The 17,704-nt window shown below is 39.2% G+C and overlaps 3 protein-coding genes across 4 annotated transcripts; 1 reads left to right on the top strand and 2 right to left on the bottom strand.

The window, feature by feature from the left end:
* The first annotated feature begins 46 nt into the window (after positions 1 to 46).
* Positions 47 to 3,318, top strand: LOC136280426 (mini-chromosome maintenance complex-binding protein-like). The gene is made up of 2 exons (XM_066165492.1): positions 47 to 668; positions 1,299 to 3,318. The coding sequence occupies exons 1-2, from the start codon at positions 122 to 124 to the stop codon at positions 2,606 to 2,608; spliced, it is 1,857 nt and encodes a 618-aa protein (XP_066021589.1). The 5' UTR covers positions 47 to 121; the 3' UTR covers positions 2,609 to 3,318.
* Positions 3,319 to 3,443: 125 nt separating this feature from the next.
* LOC131771058 (neurexin-4-like) lies at positions 3,444 to 8,147 on the bottom strand. 2 transcript variants are annotated; one of them, XM_066165493.1, is made up of 4 exons: positions 8,138 to 8,147; positions 6,093 to 6,349; positions 5,464 to 5,575; positions 3,444 to 4,742 (listed from the first exon to the last, which is right to left on the bottom strand). In XM_066165493.1, exons 2-4 carry the CDS (start codon positions 6,321 to 6,323, stop codon positions 4,096 to 4,098), a joined length of 990 nt encoding a protein of 329 aa, XP_066021590.1. In that variant the 5' UTR covers positions 6,324 to 6,349; positions 8,138 to 8,147; the 3' UTR covers positions 3,444 to 4,095. The 2 variants fall into 2 exon arrangements, with proteins under 2 accessions (XP_066021590.1, XP_058942797.2); XM_059086814.2 differs by lacking the exon at positions 8,138 to 8,147 and adding an exon at positions 7,651 to 7,756.
* Positions 8,148 to 11,133: 2,986 nt separating this feature from the next.
* LOC136276751 (contactin-associated protein-like 2) lies at positions 11,134 to 16,444 on the bottom strand. Its single transcript, XM_066165740.1, has 4 exons — positions 16,332 to 16,444; positions 14,945 to 15,192; positions 13,979 to 14,093; positions 11,134 to 12,370 (listed from the first exon to the last, which is right to left on the bottom strand). The coding sequence occupies exons 1-4, from the start codon at positions 16,429 to 16,431 to the stop codon at positions 11,754 to 11,756; spliced, it is 1,080 nt and encodes a 359-aa protein (XP_066021837.1). The 5' UTR covers positions 16,432 to 16,444; the 3' UTR covers positions 11,134 to 11,753.
* Positions 16,445 to 17,704: the final 1,260 nt, after the last annotated feature.

Genomic DNA, 17,704 nt, shown 5'->3' with positions numbered 1-17,704 from the left:
AAATATCATGCGCGCATAATTCTAAATTTTCCCGGGAAAAAACTACCACGAGGGTCTTGCCAAAAAATTTCGTTTCAGCGAGCAAAGTGTTTACTTATACAAACAAGGAGAACATTTAGCGATGCCTTGCATAGAGGACTGGCTCACTGACCCCCTCAGTGTTATTGAAGGAATATTCAATGAATCAGGAAGCCCAGATCATGAAAAAGTCGGCGAGTTTTTCTCGAGTCGATTGCAGAAGAGCGAAGCTCTCCTACGAGTTCCTTCTTTGAATGATATTCCAAGTCATCTTTTGAAATCAAAGAATTTAGTTAGATTCCGATGCATGGTGCAGGACATGTTCGATCCTGAGTTCTACCTGGCCGTGTATGAAACCGTGAACAAGGTGGACAACTCATCGAAATTGCGGTGTGGAATGTACCAAGATGTCGTCAGATGTCCTGAAAATTTTGAACTTCGCCTAGAGTCACCGAAGAACGTAACCAAAGAGAGGCATATATTTTACTGCGTACCGATACCAGGAGAGACTGACTGGGCGAGAAAAGCATTTGCAGGGAGAAGAGAAGCTTCAAACTCCGAAGCACAAGCCTCTGAGCGGAAGAACACAGTACTCAAAAGAGATCTCGAGGAAGACATGGACGATGAAAATACCCCAGCTGTTCAGCGTGGTAAGTGCCTTATCACTGCTTCAAGAGCGGTCCCTTTTGAATCATTAATTTCAAACCACGATAAACACACAAACGAAGAAACTATCAATTTTTAGTTCCCTCTATGTTCAGTAGGATATTTTACTGAATTTATAGGCAAAATGATGGGAAAGAAAATTGTGTTTACAATAGCAGTTATTCATATTTACACCTGACAAGCTAAATTAATTACAATCTTTCCATAAGCCTCTATTCCAAAATAAACCAGATCTTGAATAGATTCAATTATCAAAATGAAAAACAGTGGATTAAAAATTGCTTTTTAGCAATATACACAAATTAAAAAGGGTATATTTGAAAATGTCATGGAATTTAAAAGGCAATATGTAAATAGGCTCTGAATTTTATTCACCTTCTCTTTCAAAATAAGCAAAATCTTCCTATAGAATATGGGTTTTATCTCAAAGAGGATAAACAAACTACAGTTGTTTTAAAGAGTTGGTTTTGAGCATCTCAGAAAGGATTGTTGTTTCTCTCAGAATTGGTCTTCATATTATTTCCCCCACCCTGCCCCTCTACCTCTTACCCCATGCCTTTCATTATTACCACCCTTAGAATAGCACCCTAATTTAAATTCATTTCCTCCTGTAGAGTGGCAAGTGCCTCATGATGCCTGCAGTGATGATGCTAAAAGATCAAGACCCAGTGACACATCAGGTGGTAGTAATGTTCCAACCCATCAGTTAAGCACTGATCTAAATTTTCCTCTCCCAAACGAGCATGGCCCAGCTTGCCTTGTCCATGTCTATGATCAAGAAAGTACTCTGAAGGTAAACGACATGGTAGAGTTCATTGGTGTGTTGTCAGTTGATCCTTGTCTTGCTGTGTTCAATGATGATGATATGGGAGATGGTAATGAGCAAGGGCCATTAGGCCCTGCCCATGATGACTTAATCACTCCAGAGGAACAAGCTGTTCATCATCCACCTCCTTCATTAGTGCCACGGCTGCATGTGTTAGCATCTCACAATCTAGTCCACTCTAACCCATCTATCCCCAGCAGCATTACAGGAGAGGCATCTGTTCCTATTTTGCAGCAGCTTGCTGATGTAAGAGGTGAGTTGGTGTCTCTGCTGACCCAGCTCATGAGTGGTGATAGCCTAGCTGCAGAGTACTTGCTCCTCCATTTGATTTCCTCAGTTTACAGCTGGACAGGAATAATGCCTGTTGGAAAGTTTACTTTAAATGTCAGTGGATGTCCATCCTCAGACTCATTTCCAAGAGAAATGCACAAGCTTGTGGAGTACCTTGTACCTAAGTGTCATTTCCTGTCCATGACCTTAAACAACATGAACTCACTGAACTTTGTCCCCAAGAAAGACTACACAGCAAATCGTCTTAAGAGCAGCATCCTTCAGTTGTCCCAAAGCACCAATTTGATTGTGGATGAGACAGCTTTGCAAGCAGGCCAACTGAATGCAAATGGTGTCAAAAATGTCACAGCCCTGGGAAATGTCATCTCCTGGCAGAAACTGGAGTATGACTTCAATTTTTACAAAGCAGACTTCACCACCAATCTACTGATACTGATCCTGTCAGAAGGAAAGTCACTGCTTCCTGCAGATTGTCACGTGGCTCTCAGACCCCACCAACCACCCCAACCTCTGGAGAGGGCTTTGAGCAGGATCTCAGCAGTCACCATGGAGCGCATGCGAGCATTCTTGGGTGTAGCACGTCTGGCAGAGTATTCTTTGTCCTCTGAGATGCAGAAGATTCTTCAGGATGACTTTGTGAAAAGCAGGCAAGAAAATCAGAGCAACATGACAGCTGAGGACTTCCATCTCTTGCTTTTGTTGTCACGGCTCATGTCTCTGAGTCACGGGCAAAGCACCTTAACACCTGAGATGTGGAACCAGGTTAAACAGATGGAAAAAGAGAGGAGATCTAGACTTATCTGTTAGTTCTCAGCACTAAGTTGATTTACAGGTGTTATGTTTATCCACTGCACAGAGCTAGCCTGACTGAGCCCTGCAGAAATTGAAACCTATGTGTTTATTGATCATTGTCCAAGATGATAATGCTATAAAACTTGAGGTAATATGCCTGTTCATGTATAAGTTTTAGATGCATAATACTGACTTTGATTGTTTTGCTGGATATAAAAACCACCATTTTGTATTATTGGCATAAATTTTATTCAACCTTCATCCTCTCTTAATACATGTACATGTCAACCAGTGATTTAACAAACATGACTGTTGATACCATCTTCATTTATATCATCATTCCGTATAGCATTACATATTGAAATTCCTATCCTGGCAGTATGCAGGAGGTTTGTCATTATGGACCTAATTAAACAACCCAGCCTGCTACGAGTCTCCAATAGTTCAGTGGCAAAGCACCCAAAGTACCAATTAGAAGGTTGTTTGGTTTGGACCCCTATTGGCTGCACTTGGCATTCTTTTTCTCCAAGCATGGCTGTGTCATTTACTGACTAACATCACTGTAAATGGCTTTGATATTCAACAAAGTTTAACGATTGTACAATATAACACTTAATTTGGTTTTACCAGTACTCTGATCTGTAAAGGGTATTAGTGGCACCTAAAGTGTACATCTACTAGTCCCTAATGCAAGTAAATGAACTAGCAGGGAATTGAAATGTTAATTATGAGTGTTATCATATGAGTTGTATGTCCCTGCACAATTCTGTGTTCAGTCCTTACGTCATGACCTTGTCCAGCCCTCCCACTCAGTCAATAGTTTATATTAACTTACCAGAGATCAAACGCACTTCACTAATCCATGATTATTTCTAGCATTATATAAATATCTCTCATCCATGGAAAGGTCTGTGGGCATGGAGGAACAGGACATGAGTTTTATTACCATTTTACTGAGGCAAAGCAGAACATGCTCATGGAACCTTGTAAGAAGCAAAGATTCAGTAAGCCATTGAGCTGAGAAGTTTTACAGGCAGGTTATGTCCCTAGATGTGGTCTGTGTCTTCATGTAAATCCAACCATGCATAAAATTAAATTCTGCATGTACAAAAAGGTTGTAAATTGAAGCTCTGCCTTAATCCTTTAACTCTCATAATCTGTGTTTATTCTCCTCTCTAGCTGCTACACATTTCCTTATAAATTAGTTATAAGAACTTGGTGCTAGATAAAGATAGCAGCTTCTACCTGATAAGTTTGAATATTCTCATTAGCTGTTTGTTGAATAATGTATGGATATTATAGGGAGAAATTTCATGTCAGTCACCTCTGGGAGTTAAAGGGTTAAGGTTTTGAGAGAAAAGACCCAGAGAATGGAAATTTTAATGGACCTAACACCTAAATGCACTGACTTGAATTTCGTGATGGGAATCTTGTTTTCCATGAATCCGTGAGCTGTTAAGAATAAAGGCTTTAGGAAAGAATTAAGAAACAACGACCAGGTATTACTTTCTGTGTTTTCCGTAACACTTGAACTTTCCCAACGTATGATAACCGCGTTCATCAACGTTGTTATTTGTTGTTCCTGAATCTCCAAATTTCAGTTGTTTAACTGGCAAATGTAATTTGTTTGTGAGTAGACCTGTGTCTTCCCGCCATGTGTTATCGTTCATGTCACAGTTACAGTAATTTATTTTATTGTTATTATCTGCGCGCTGTTGGCAAGAGTTGTCCATTCCACATGCGCATTTTCGTGGGCTAAATACAGATCCATTCCAGTAAGTCATGCTCATGGAATCACGTGACACCCACCAGGCAAAGTCTCCGTCCCTATACATCCTTACATGCAAACACTCAAACTTAACCTGCTGTTCGCAGTGCAGGGAGACGTTGGCGAGGCTCGCTAGCTGAGGAAAGCTTGCTCCTGTGTAAACGATCTCGCGTGAGTAACAACCCTTAGAGTCACATCCATCCACCAGTGTTCTGCTTTCGCTGTCGTGACTTATAACTGTCACGCCAACTCCGTTCTTGTCAGTCATGTTACAGGTGACATTATACGGCATCAGTCCTCCATCACCGTCAGGATCAATGACGTAATTGCCGCTTTTTGCTTCAGGGTGAATTATCCTCAGCTCGCTGCAAGACTTGACCGCTAATGAGACGAAAAAATGTGATACATTTTAATATCTTCTGCAGAGGTTAGCATTACGCACGCCTTGAGCGGAACAGTAGCACCCTGTGCACAGTAATTCCTCGCAAAATAATCATGATTGCGTTTACGGGGACTTGCTATTCTACGCAAAGAATAGAAGGATATTTGTTTTACAACGAGGAAGTCGCCATTTAGCTTAAAATGAAGAAAAATTCAGGTTAGCCCATTGATTTATCAAAGGAAGACTTATTTAGTGTCTCGAGACCAAGGGTTGTGATGATAAAATTATGATGAACGGGCACTGACCGTGATTCCCATCCTTGGTTTCTTAGAATCTATTCTGAATGGATCCTCAGTCCCGTAACCTTCGCCCTCGATCGTGATCTTCTAAGTAAACTGGTTATGCGTCGATCTGATTTGAAGGTTCAACAACTCCCCAGCATTCCCAGGAACTTCTGAGCCATGTGCTCGCAAAAACGAACTTTTTGCTTTTAAACATCTCCATGTTTTAAGTTCAAAACGCGTATTCCGTTGAAAAAGACTTGACACTTTTGGTTCAAATTTCCCAACTCAGCCAGGCGAGAATTAAATTCTCCCCCCCCCCCCTCACCCACCCCTCACCCACGGGCAGGGACGACAGTCAAATGCCCGTGGGTTGCCCAGTGGGTGATGCTAAAACTTCCACTTTATGACAATGACTATGTTCGCTCATTTATATTACCTTCACATTCTATTCCTTGGAAAGCAGATGGGCAAATGCAACGAAAACCTTTATTTGTAAATCCAGCTTGACAGGTACCTCCATTATAACATGGGTTGCTATCGCAAGGATTCTGTTAAAATTTATCGTCATTAAATAATAACTCAAACGTCAAAGTTGTAAATATAAACGTATCAACAACTGTTTGTTACTATCTTTAAGAGAAAATTTCGGGTGAAAACACGCTCATGTTGAATGAAATTTAAAATACATCTGAACCAATCAGACTAGACATGTTATTTGTATTTAATTTAATTACTCCAGTGATAATAGAAATGCGCGCGCTCTGATTGGTGGAACATTGCATTTTCAGTCATCGTATCAAATTTATCTGTAATGACCGGCTTTGTACATAAATTTTCTTATCCTTTTGATTTTGTTTTTTTCTGCTTGTTTTAGATTGTTTCTATGGGCTGCAATGTTTTAGCAGCAAAGATGATGTCGTCTCAGGAACAGCTCAAAGATAACTTTGATCATGAGTGTTCCATTCATAAAACCTATAAACCACCTTAATTCGCACGCAAGAAGAAAAAAAAGAAAGAAAAAAAAAGATAATAAGCTCCAATCTAGTGACTGAAATGCTTATTTACCTCAATAGCTCGGTAATAACTGTCAGCTACTTCCTGAACGGCAGTTAATTGGTCTACATCAGCTGTGGCGTTATTTAACTCACACTTGTATTTCCCTCCGTAAGAAGGTCTAACATTGATGGACACACAATTGGGCTCCATATAACACATCACGTGGCACTCTCCTTCATAAGATAGTTCTAAAATCTTGATCACGTGGCCCGTAATCACTTTGTTTGGTATTGGTTCCATGAATAAAATGTCGCGGCAGTTGTCACCTGAATAAGACCAAAGAAAGTTCCGACGGAATACGTTAATTTTCAATTTTAACTTTCCATTGCTTTCAAGAATTCGTTGTCACAAACTTTAAAATCATAATCCCTGGTCGAAATTGTACCAACACTTAAGCAATTTTATAAGCAGAGCTTTTGCATCTTATTAAGCTTTTGATGAGTGTCAGGAGCGTATTATAGCTCCTGGAAATATCTTGCGAAATTACATTTAGCAAGAATTCTTCAGATTTGGAGGTACTTCGATTTGAAACTTTCGCGAATTGATTGGCGCCTGATTCATTCGGTGAACTCAAATGGCTAAGCATACTTCAGTTAAAGACATTCTGAAAACGCTTGACTAGATTGTACAAACGCTAAAGAGGTTCTCGGCTTCGGTTATACCTAGATCCACGTATTTAGACTTTTTTTTTTAACAGTCCTATTTCTGAATTGAGAATTACCTGACAACGTGAAAGCATTTTTTTTAACTCCTATCTCTCTGGAAGCGTGATTGCGAGAAAAGTGATTTTACGACAGACTGAGTCATAAACTTCAAAAGATCTCAGTATAATTACAAAAATAAAACTTCGCTAGGGGAATTCTCCAGAAGTATGGAACCATTTTCGCGCTCCGAAATTATCACTGCATGTCGTTAATAGGAGGAAGTTGGCATTACTTATTTACGATTGTAAAGACAAATAAAAAGACAAAATTAAAATTTTCTAACACGTTACATAGCTAGGTAAGCAGACTTTATCATTTTTATCTAGTGCAATGTTTTAAACGGTCAAAAACTTTGGTTTCCTTGCCTTGTATTTTATGTCCTACTTTTTCATAACAATAGATCTTTCTCGAACTGTGCTCTCGAAGACACGAGGCAGGTGTGGGATCTCGACTTCCCATTGATTAAAGGCTCGAACGAAACAACAAGAACTCAAAACTATGAAAGATTTGTACTATGCTTTTCTGCTTTGGTATTTATTCCTTGAGACGTTTAAAATTATGTGCGTTTAGGAAATTGAATTCAAAGGGCTATGTTGTAGAACATAGCAAGCAGAAATCGATGCTAACTCATTGTGTTAATTTAATTTTTTTCTTTGACTCAGTCTCTTTGAATATCGACAGAGATCAGGGCTATTTCACCTAAGAATTGTCCAACCACATTTAATCAAAATATAAAACGGTTTTGAATTGAGGCTTTCGTTTTTTTTTTCACTGAATTCGTGTTTCTATGCTTGTAAATAGGACGATGAACACATCATATATTCAGTTGTTTTAGGTCATTGCTTTCTTATGACATTACTCACCAGCGTCAGCGTTAACCGGTGGCGAAATGATTCCAAATAAAATGATGACGATAAATGAGGAAGTTGAAAAAGCACTCTTGAAGCACATCATTCTTAAAGAGACAGCTTATTTGTTCGCGTAGTTTAAACGGTATGCTGGAAAAAACACGACAGCTCCTGTTACAAGTTTATTTGTTGTGTGCGTGACAGGAATTTGTGTATTTAGAGGACCACACAACAATACGACAGGTGTTTTAAGGCAAAATGCCCAAACGACTTCTCAGAAATTTTGGGACAGCCAGAGACCGTGGGTCTCGATAAAACAATCGTCGAACAGCTTCGAATCAAAGGGGAAATGTAGGGTCACTGTGTCAAAATTCCTCTATTCGCTCTGACGAAGGCTTAACGCTCGAAACGACAGCTTTGAAACTCTATAAGGTGGCCAATTTACATGATAAACTCAATTAATAAAACTGAATTACCCTGTTATACTCTCCCACCAACTTACCCCCTTTATAACTATGTTTCTGTTTGTTCTTCCCTTTTCAGCCCTCTCTGAGTAATTGTTAAATTTTAACTTCGCTTCGAACATCTTAGGCATAATAATTCTCTGAAATCCTTCGAAAACCCATCACGAGCCTCTGTTTACTAACCACTCAATTCATCCTTAGGCCTGACAAGTACACTTCGCGTCGAAACGAAACCGCTGCTTTATTTTCAACTCATTCTTAGTCTCATCAGCTGAAGTTATTTCTATCAAATTCCTCTATTCAAAGCGTATAACTGATACTTTTACTGGCACGTTACTGCTGCAGTTAATTCAGCAGTCGCGGTTGGCTTACAAAAATGCTTTGCACTCGCCTTAGTTCTTGGAGGGGCAGCTGATGGACGTTCCCAAGAGTTCAACTGCTTAACATCCGTCCTGATTAGGAGAACTCCTGGTGCGTTGTTTGGCATCCCTGGATGCCAAGGGAAGCTATGCGGGAAAGAGCGGGATAATAAGACGGCAGTTTCGTTTCAACGCAAAGTGTACTTGTCAGGCGAAAGAGGAAAACGCTAAACGCCCTTTGGATCGTCAAATAAACGTTCGCCATCAAACCCAAACCGCTGTTTTATATTCCTCTTCCCTGAACATTTTGTTCCTGGGTCTTCGAGGGTGATTTTTTGGGTGATATGGCCTTGAGTGTTGGTCCAGGTCGAGGGTTCATGTTTTATCAGTCATTGATCAAAAAAAAAGAATCGGATACATCAACGAAGAAATAGGTGACAACAATCATTACTATAATAGCGAAGCTCGCAGAGCGTAGCCCCCATTATTATACAAAATAGTAGTAACCCATCAAGCCGAAAAAATTTGGATGTACGACCGTACGACCGTACAAAGTGCTACTTTTAACATGCGTGTCAACTGTACCGCGGGCACGCCAACGCCACGGCTTTGTCCAATATCCAGTGGTCAGTGCACTGGGCTCCAAGTCGGACGACCCGGGTTCTAGTCCTGGCCGTGGCAAGGCGTTGTGCCCTTGAGACGTGCGGGAAAAAAAATGCGAGCTCCGCTTTTAGGCTTGGCTAAATCTACGTATTATGCATGGCATGCAAATCATTTGGGTGGCTATAAATAAATAATGTGACTTTCAAAGAGTTAACACGTGAAGGCTCTGTTTAGTTTTTGGTACAGATTATATTAGCAATTATTGATAAAGGAACACTCCTGAAATAAGACTAACGTCTTCCAAAAACATTAGAACCTTTGCTCCTCTGATTATTGGTGATCACTCCAAAATTTTTTTAAGAACTTAAGAGGCTTTTGGGCTGAAATATCATCATAGATAGCACTCTTCAATTTGATCAGAATTATGAAAAACTAGTTTTATGATCATATCGAGGCTTGATATGAGCTGCCATACTAATCGTATCTCGACCAACTTAGCCCTGCTATATTCTCTACTCGTAGCTGAAGGAAGAGCACGGTCAATATCACAATTACAGCTATGCAATTCCATAGCACCTCGACTTTCTCAAGGTACATGTATCGTAACCCTCCTCGTGATCGAGATCTGTATCTCCAAATCTCAGGTGCTTGATGGGTAGATGTGTCTTGTTAGTGAGGAGGCTATTGTCTTCGCGCCATTTTCTGTCATTCGCATCACAGTTACACTTACGAGCTACATTTGCGCCTGTGCCTTTTATCCCGATTGCGCACTTACTGCTCTTAGCTGCTGCTCCGTCCCGATAGGTTATTTTGATGGAATCAGATGACACCCACCAGGCGTATGCTATGTTTTTGGTGAATAGTTTTGAAGATTTACACTCGCATTTTACGAACTGTTCACAAAGCTGGGGAAGCCTGGTGATGCCCATTAGCTGAGGAAAGCTCGCACCCGTATGATGAATGTCACGTTAATAATAGCCGGAGGATTTACAATTGTCTTCTGTTATCCTGTTTTCGCTATTGTGACGTAAGACAGTCACGCCAACTCCATCCTTATTAGTCATGTCATAGGTGACATTATAAGGCACCAGTCCTCCTTCACCATCAAGATCAATGACATCATGGCCAGTTTTTGTTATGGCGTCGAGAGTCCTCAATTCACTGCAAGACTTGACTTCTGGTGAAAAAGATTAATATTTGATGTTAACTACAAAGGTGACAAATTAATGACGTAGCAAACTACAGATATCATGGTTCTAGGCTAGAGAAAAATTTAACATAGGGTCAATCCCCATTTAACTTGGGCACTCTGAATGCACGTCGTTCGTTTCGATCAGATCCCGTGCCAAATATAAACAACTTTTTTGTAATAAAATATTTATTTACAATGGCACACATTACTTATAATAACTAAACCCCAATACAACAAATTACCCACAATACATCACTTGCAATACAGTTTGTGTCTAAATAACCTCTGACACATTACCCAACGTTTGATTCATTCTTCCCATATTGTTTGTGTACCAATAGTCTGAATACCACAGGAAATAGTTTTTTCGTTATCTTTTTCACATTGTTCCCCCTTGTAACCCACTGGACATAGGGAAATTTATTTCTTATCTGTAAATCCATAGAAGCAGGTCGCACCGTGGAGACAGGAGTTATATAGATTCTGAAGGATAGAAAAATGAGTTTCATCAAGACAATTATCCCAATAAAATCAAAGCGAGTAGAAAAGTATTGCATCGTAACGCCTTAATTCATTTGTAGAAGTTCAAGGGCTTAATAACCCCCTGATGAGTCCTAATAAGAGTAAAACACCCTCTCATGCATTGCGTGATAGATGGTCTAAGTCATGGGCTTTCTGTTTTCTTAGTTATTGAACAAAAAACAGAACTTACAAACAGAGAAATTTGTGACGAAATGCCTACTGTAGTTTGTCATGAGTTAAATATCCACGACATACGGATCAATTGGATGACTATATATTAAAACAAGAGATTATAAAAAACAAATTAAATTGACTGAAAGTTCCACCTGGGTGGTGAAGTTTTATTTTATTGGTGAATTCATAGAGGGGTATCGCAATAATTCATTGAATACTTCACACTAAAATTATCAAATATCAAGGCGTTACATAAGGCAAATTCCCCGAAATGTCACATCTATAAACTTTCATTCAATTTGACTAGTCAAACGCGGCTAGGACTTATATATAGCAAGAGTAATTAGCAATGCAAATGTAACCTTCAATTTAGCTATGACCAAATTGGTTATATAATTTTAATTAACAGCTAACTTTCAAATACTTTAGGTAACATATAACTAAACTTATATATAGTCCCTTCCAAGAGAAGCGGCTGAGTGACTAGCGCTTCCTTAGGGTGTTACTTGCAATTGTTTCATTGAAGTTATTTTACGGAAGAACAATTCTGTTTCTGGATCAAAGTATGTTTTTCAGTATGTGATACAGTAACACTCCTCGAAATAAAATTCGGTCTTCTTTCATCTAGACTCGAGCCTCTGCCATCCTGATTATTGGTAATTACTCAACAAGTGTTTGTAGGAATTAAAAGCACAAACTTAGATACAAGGTGCCATATTAATTGTATCTCGAACAACTTGGTCCTGCTGCATACTCAAAGCTGAAGAAGAGCAAGTTCGAAAGTCAGTTTTTTTTTCACTACAACTAAGCAATTCCATAGCACTTAAACTTTCCTAAGGTATGGTGACCCTCCTCGCTCTTCTTATCTGTATCTCCAAACCTCAGCTGCCTGACGGGCAAATGCGTCTTGTTAGTGAGGAGGCCACTGTCTTCGCGCCATTCCTCGTCATTTATATCACAGTTGCATCGAAGTCTTTTTTTTACGCACGTGCCATTTATCCCGCATGCACACTTATTACTATTAGCTTCTGCTCCGTCCCAATAGGTCATATTGATGAAATCGCGTGACATCCACCAGGCGAAAGTTCTGTTTTGGGCCTTCGAGAATATTTTTGAAGCTTTACAATCGTACTTTATAAACTGTTCACAGTACTTAGAAACCCTGGTGAGACTCGCCAGTTGAGGAAAGCTCGCTCCTGTATAGAGGATGTCGCGTGAGTAACAGCCTGGGTCTTTACATTTGTCCACTCGTGTTTTGTTTTCGCTATCGTGACTTATGACTGTCACGCCAACACCGTCCTTGTCGGTCATGTTACACGTGACGTTAAATGGCTTCAATTCTCCTTCACCGTCAGAGTCAATGACATATGGGCCGGTTTTCACAGTTGAATCGAGCATCTTCACGTCGCTGCAAGATTTGGCTAATAGTAAGAAGAAAGGTTTACGGTTATATTCCTTAACCACAATTAAGGATACAGTACACCTTCGCGGATGCCCTTCACAAAAAAAAGATTTAACGCGCTATTTAAGGCATAATTACCATAAACTATATATTAATGGGAAGGTTATAAAATGCACTATTCGACAAAAACTATTTCGTTTTAAGCTTGATCCAATCCAAATGGACGATGTTTCTTTGAGAGAATTAATCGCGTATCAAATCTGATAGCATAAATAAAAATGTTTGCACAGTTTCAATCCTGTAGGGTTGGTCTTCAACACCATGTGAGGATTTTTCGATATTCTACTCGGTTACTTTGCAATTTATCTGTCAAGTTTGTGATCAAAGTTTTAACAATACGCATTGCGTCGGAGGCCACTGAAAGAGATCATTTTGAAAAACGGAATTCCCCCATATGGTCTTTTAGGTTGGTATCTTGGGAGTCTTCAGACCAAACTTCAAGGAAATACGTAAAGTTTATAACCCTATTAAATCGTTCAAAGAGGGCACATTCGCGTAAAAACTAATTACGTTGGTTCTTTTTGCTTCTAAAGTTTTCCCAACAATTCACATCTTTGGGTGACCACACGTCGAGTTATGTCAACACTGAGAAACTCTGAGAAACTAATTGAATCACAGAAACGCCCTGCAGAGTCTCAGAAGACTCTCAGCGAAAACTTATTTTGCGGGTAACTCAAACAATTACCAGTAACTCGTGGTAACATATCGAGACAGACTATTAATTATATTCTGTTGAATGGAAGTCTTGATTTCAACTACCTTTTTTAAACTTAAGAGCGGCGCGGAAAAACTTGCTGATCGAATGCGGGCAGCGAAGATTGCCTAAACCACGATCGAATTTGTTAACTTCTTCTGCTGACAGCCAGGCTTCTTTTTCACTTTCACCTCTTCTCCTATTGATCTTTCTCCATTCACTTTCTAGTTGAATTCGCAGACAGATAGCAAAGATCTCCACGTGCAAATGAACCAGGAGATGTTTACGCAATTGAAATTCAAGGACCAGGATGTTTTGCCGCAAGAAACCCTTCGGGAGTCATTTATATTGACATGTCGTAATTGACTATTCACATTTTGGTGGACTAAATAATTCAGTTAAAAAAAAATACGTTTTTATGAATAACTCGTGTGCGTTTCAATACATTTCCTAAATTTTTTCCTGGAAACTATTGTTCCAATATTAATGCTTAGACTGACATGAGGAAAAATTTAATCTTGTTACACAGGCAAAGAAATAATCTTCACAAATAAGCCTCTAAGCGATTAGAGAAAAGTTAAGAAGCCGGAAAAAAAAGAAAGAAGACTTCGTCAAGATTCGAACCCATGCCTCCCGAATACTGAAGTCCGAATTTTTCCAGGCTTCTTTAATTACCGCAATCGTATCAGTTGTGGCCTACTTGCAAAGCTCTTTCCTTTTCCGCAGGTCAAAGCTAGTATCATTTATTTCATTGTAACAAATCTTTAATATGTATAGTAAGAAAGATGACTTCTCTTAGACCAGCTTATCTAAGAGTTAGTTTTGAAGCAAAAAAATATCAGGTATTCGGTAAGAGAAAACATGTAACAATACCTTTGAAGCATTTTATTGATGGGAATCCAATGGGGCAAATGCAGCGAAAACCTTTCCCTGTGAATCCAACTTGACAGGTACTGCCATCATAACATGGGTTGCTACGACAGGGATTCTAAGAAGAATTAAGCAATATGATTTACAAGTCAAACAACTTTAAAGAACAATGAACATGAAAATGACTCTGATTCGACGGTCTTGCATCACTACCCTTTGCGATTGGTCCAGAAAACACATACCACGGCAGTCCTAGCTAATCAGATCACAGGCGGCCCAAGCTCCAGCTGTGAGTTAATCATCTTGCGAAATAAGAGTCATGGCGAATTATAATTCTTAGAATATGTATGCGAATATTTACGACCACTCTTAGGAATAAAAAATACAGTCAAATTCTCAATAAAAATACCTCACCTTACTTCCACAGTGCATCGCTTGCTATCTGACCGCTTACTAGGTTGAAATGAACCCATTTTAGCGAGTTATCTATTTCTAGGTTTACTACGTATTTTTTATTCCTAAGAGCGGTCGTAAATATTCCCATACAAACTCTTATAATTTCGCCATGACTCTTATTTTGCAAGATGATCATCTCACAGCTGGAGCTTGGGCCGCCTGTGATCAGATTAAAGCTTAAACGATAGTCGCCGTTTTTTTACGCGTGCGTTTGACTGCGTGCACTCAAAGCAGTTTGTGCTCGTTTACATTAATTTATTTCTCATCTTTAACGTTGGTCTTGTTGGTTGTAGAGATTGAGCTGTTTCTGGTTCAAAACACCCAGTCGTAAAGCGCCCTATGTCTTTGCTCGAGGATGAACTGGCCTGGTCTCCACTTGACAGAAAATTTGGGTTAAGTCTGCTTTAAGCCCCTCTTCTTTTTTCCCTGAAAGATTTCTCTTTTCTTTGTCTATCAGGTTTTCTTCAATGTACTAAGCTAGAAAACAGTAACCGTAATACGCAACGGGTTTACCTCAACAGCCAGATAGTAGGCAGTGTCCCAGCTTTCGAGGGAGATTACATCAGCTGTGGCGTTATTCAACTCACATTTGTATTTTCCGCCTTGTGATGGTCGCACGTTAATGGACACACAGTTAGGCTCCATATAACACATCATACGGCAACTCCCCTCGTTAGATACCTCCTTACTCCAGATCACGTGCCCCTTGATTGCTTTATTTGCGATCGGCTCTTCGAACAAGATGATGCGGCATTCGTCACCTGTGGCAAACAAGGGAAATGATGATTCATTTTAATTAAAGCATTTTTTTGCATTTAGTGCATTGTTTCCCGTACTTTATATCTTGAGAAAGTTTGTAGGCAAATACCTTCCTGCTTATATCGTTAATGAGTAGGACGTTTTTGAATGTTTCCAAGAAAACAGCGTGCTTTATAATTTAATCCAAACCCTCCATTTCGCGTTTCTTTTCCTTTCCTTGTGCAGTCCAAGTGGCCGACTGAATTACACGCTAAATACATTGCCTATGCTTCAACAAAGCACCAGTAATTTTCCAAAGCTTTGCAACATTCTCGTCGCATTTGGCTTTGCGGCCAGAACTTTGAAAAAATGAAAAAGAACTGTAAGACACCTAGCATTGCAGGCGATTTGGCGCTTCCTCTCACGCAGATAATTTCAAAGGAGTCGCTTGAAGTTGCTGCGAAAGTTTCATCTGCTTGCCTAGCGCATGATCCTTTCAAGCTTTGAAAACAGCTCTTTTGATCAATTCGCCTCATTTGTTGGGTCTTCGTACCAGCTCCTTCTTATCTCAAAAATAAATTTATAATTGCTACGAATAATCAGTATATCAACCAAGATTGAGATATGTTTCTTTTGTACTTTCTTAGACAAGATAAATTGTAAGGTTGAACGAAAATAAGGGGAAAGGATTATAAAATAACTATTTAAACCCTGCATGTAAATCGGAAGGCTTCTCCATCATGGCAACATCAGACGAGATTGTCAAGTAAGAGGTAAAAATTGTGAAACGATCTTAGAAGTAGCAATCGGTTATTAGCATTTCCATGTTAGATGGTCCCGACAAACGTTTCTCAGGATTTAGTTGGACGTTAGGGTATAGTTGAAATTTGCTCTTATAATCGTTTCGATGTGACAAAAACATGGTGACAACTATTTTTCTTAATTTTGCGGCTCACGGCAGCCGATCTCACCTGTAATCTTGCGAAGGAATGGCAAATAAATGACGAACACAAAAAAAAAACAGACGATATAACCTAGCCCTAGTAATCTTATATTATAAGGACCTATACCTCATTACACGTTCAATTTAACACATCCTTAGAAGACGCAAAAACAAAAAAAAACCCAGAGCACTCTAATTTATTCCTACATTTACACTTACCAATGCATGCAAAAACTGATGCCAGTCTGATACCTATCAAAACAGACAGGATGAAAGAAAAAGTTATCTCTCCACTCTTAAAGTGGGCCCAAAGACTCATTCTTGGTGGAAATTGTCGGCGACAGTATGCAAAAGATATCTATTAAAATTTCCGTTGGACGGGAAGTAGTTAAATTACAGCAGGTGCAATATGTATGGTATTAAAGGCAGAATTCTAATTAAAACACTTAAGAGACTACCTATCAAAATAACCATCGAAGTTATCCTTTTCTTTATTCAGAAAGCTATATAAACTTATTAAAGTTATTAGCGAATGAAGCTTTTGAGAAATTGAAAACTCATAAGCTCGTTTAATGTGCTCAGTGCCATCCCCGCATGAGCGCTCAAATTATAGGCAGTTCAGGCAGATACCAAAACTGTCTCCTAGCATGACATGTTTCGGCGAAGTTAGGTGACAAAGGATATTTTACAAGAGTTTCATGTTACTAGGATGTGCATGATTAGTGACTGAGCAAAAAACACCTGCAGCGGCAACTAGAACACAATTACGACATATAAACTTATTGGCTGAGCAGTAGGTTCACACGCGAATTTTAAAACTCTACATCTACTACTATTCCGCTTCAAACAATAACCTTAGATCACCTTATTTTCTGTGGTCCAAAGGGAATGCTGTAGAATAAATTATTCATGGTTCACATTTGAAATCAACACTGCCTCCTTTTGTTATGTTAATGAGAAAGAAGGCGATGGTAGAGGCGGTTGACGCTTTGAGCCACTCGACGCAATATTTTCGACACAAAAGCAATCGGAATTTTTATCGGCTTTTCTATCTAGTTTGTTGAGGTTCTTATGGAGAGAACGGCTCCAAAATTTTCAAGGGTTTCAAATGTGTGTGCAGGGGTCTAGTATTAGTTATTGAATCATTCGTAAAGATACTGTTCCCTAGCAACAATACCCATGCACCATGTTGCTGTCACATCATCCGTGATGCTTGCCACATTCAGCGTTGCACTTTGCGTTTGCTTCTTACTGCTCTTACGCACTGCTTCTGAGCATTCAGACCTGTGAAGGAAAGATGCACGCAACCCAAAAGCTTATTATCCTCTTTTTTTTTGATAGGATTGATTATTGTAGATCCCGAGAGAAATTTAAATGTACATAATTCAACAATTAAAATTAAACTTTGTCTTCACTCGGTGATTGCGCAAACCGAAATTAAAGTCTTAATAGAGCCACAAATACTCTCTCAAATATACACCAGTACGTTTAAAGTTAGAGAAGTTTCACCTTAGGGATTATAGAATTCTCACTGGAATGTAATCATAATTCAGTCTCATTTACATAAAACTCTCATGAAATAAGATTACTTA

Source organism: Pocillopora verrucosa, chromosome 4, assembly GCF_036669915.1.
Source record: "Pocillopora verrucosa isolate sample1 chromosome 4, ASM3666991v2, whole genome shotgun sequence".
In the NCBI taxonomy this organism is placed as follows: Eukaryota; Metazoa; Cnidaria; class Anthozoa; order Scleractinia; family Pocilloporidae; genus Pocillopora; species Pocillopora verrucosa.
The sequence above is the reverse complement of the archived record's forward strand: the minus strand, read 5'-3'. Positions and strand labels throughout refer to the sequence as shown.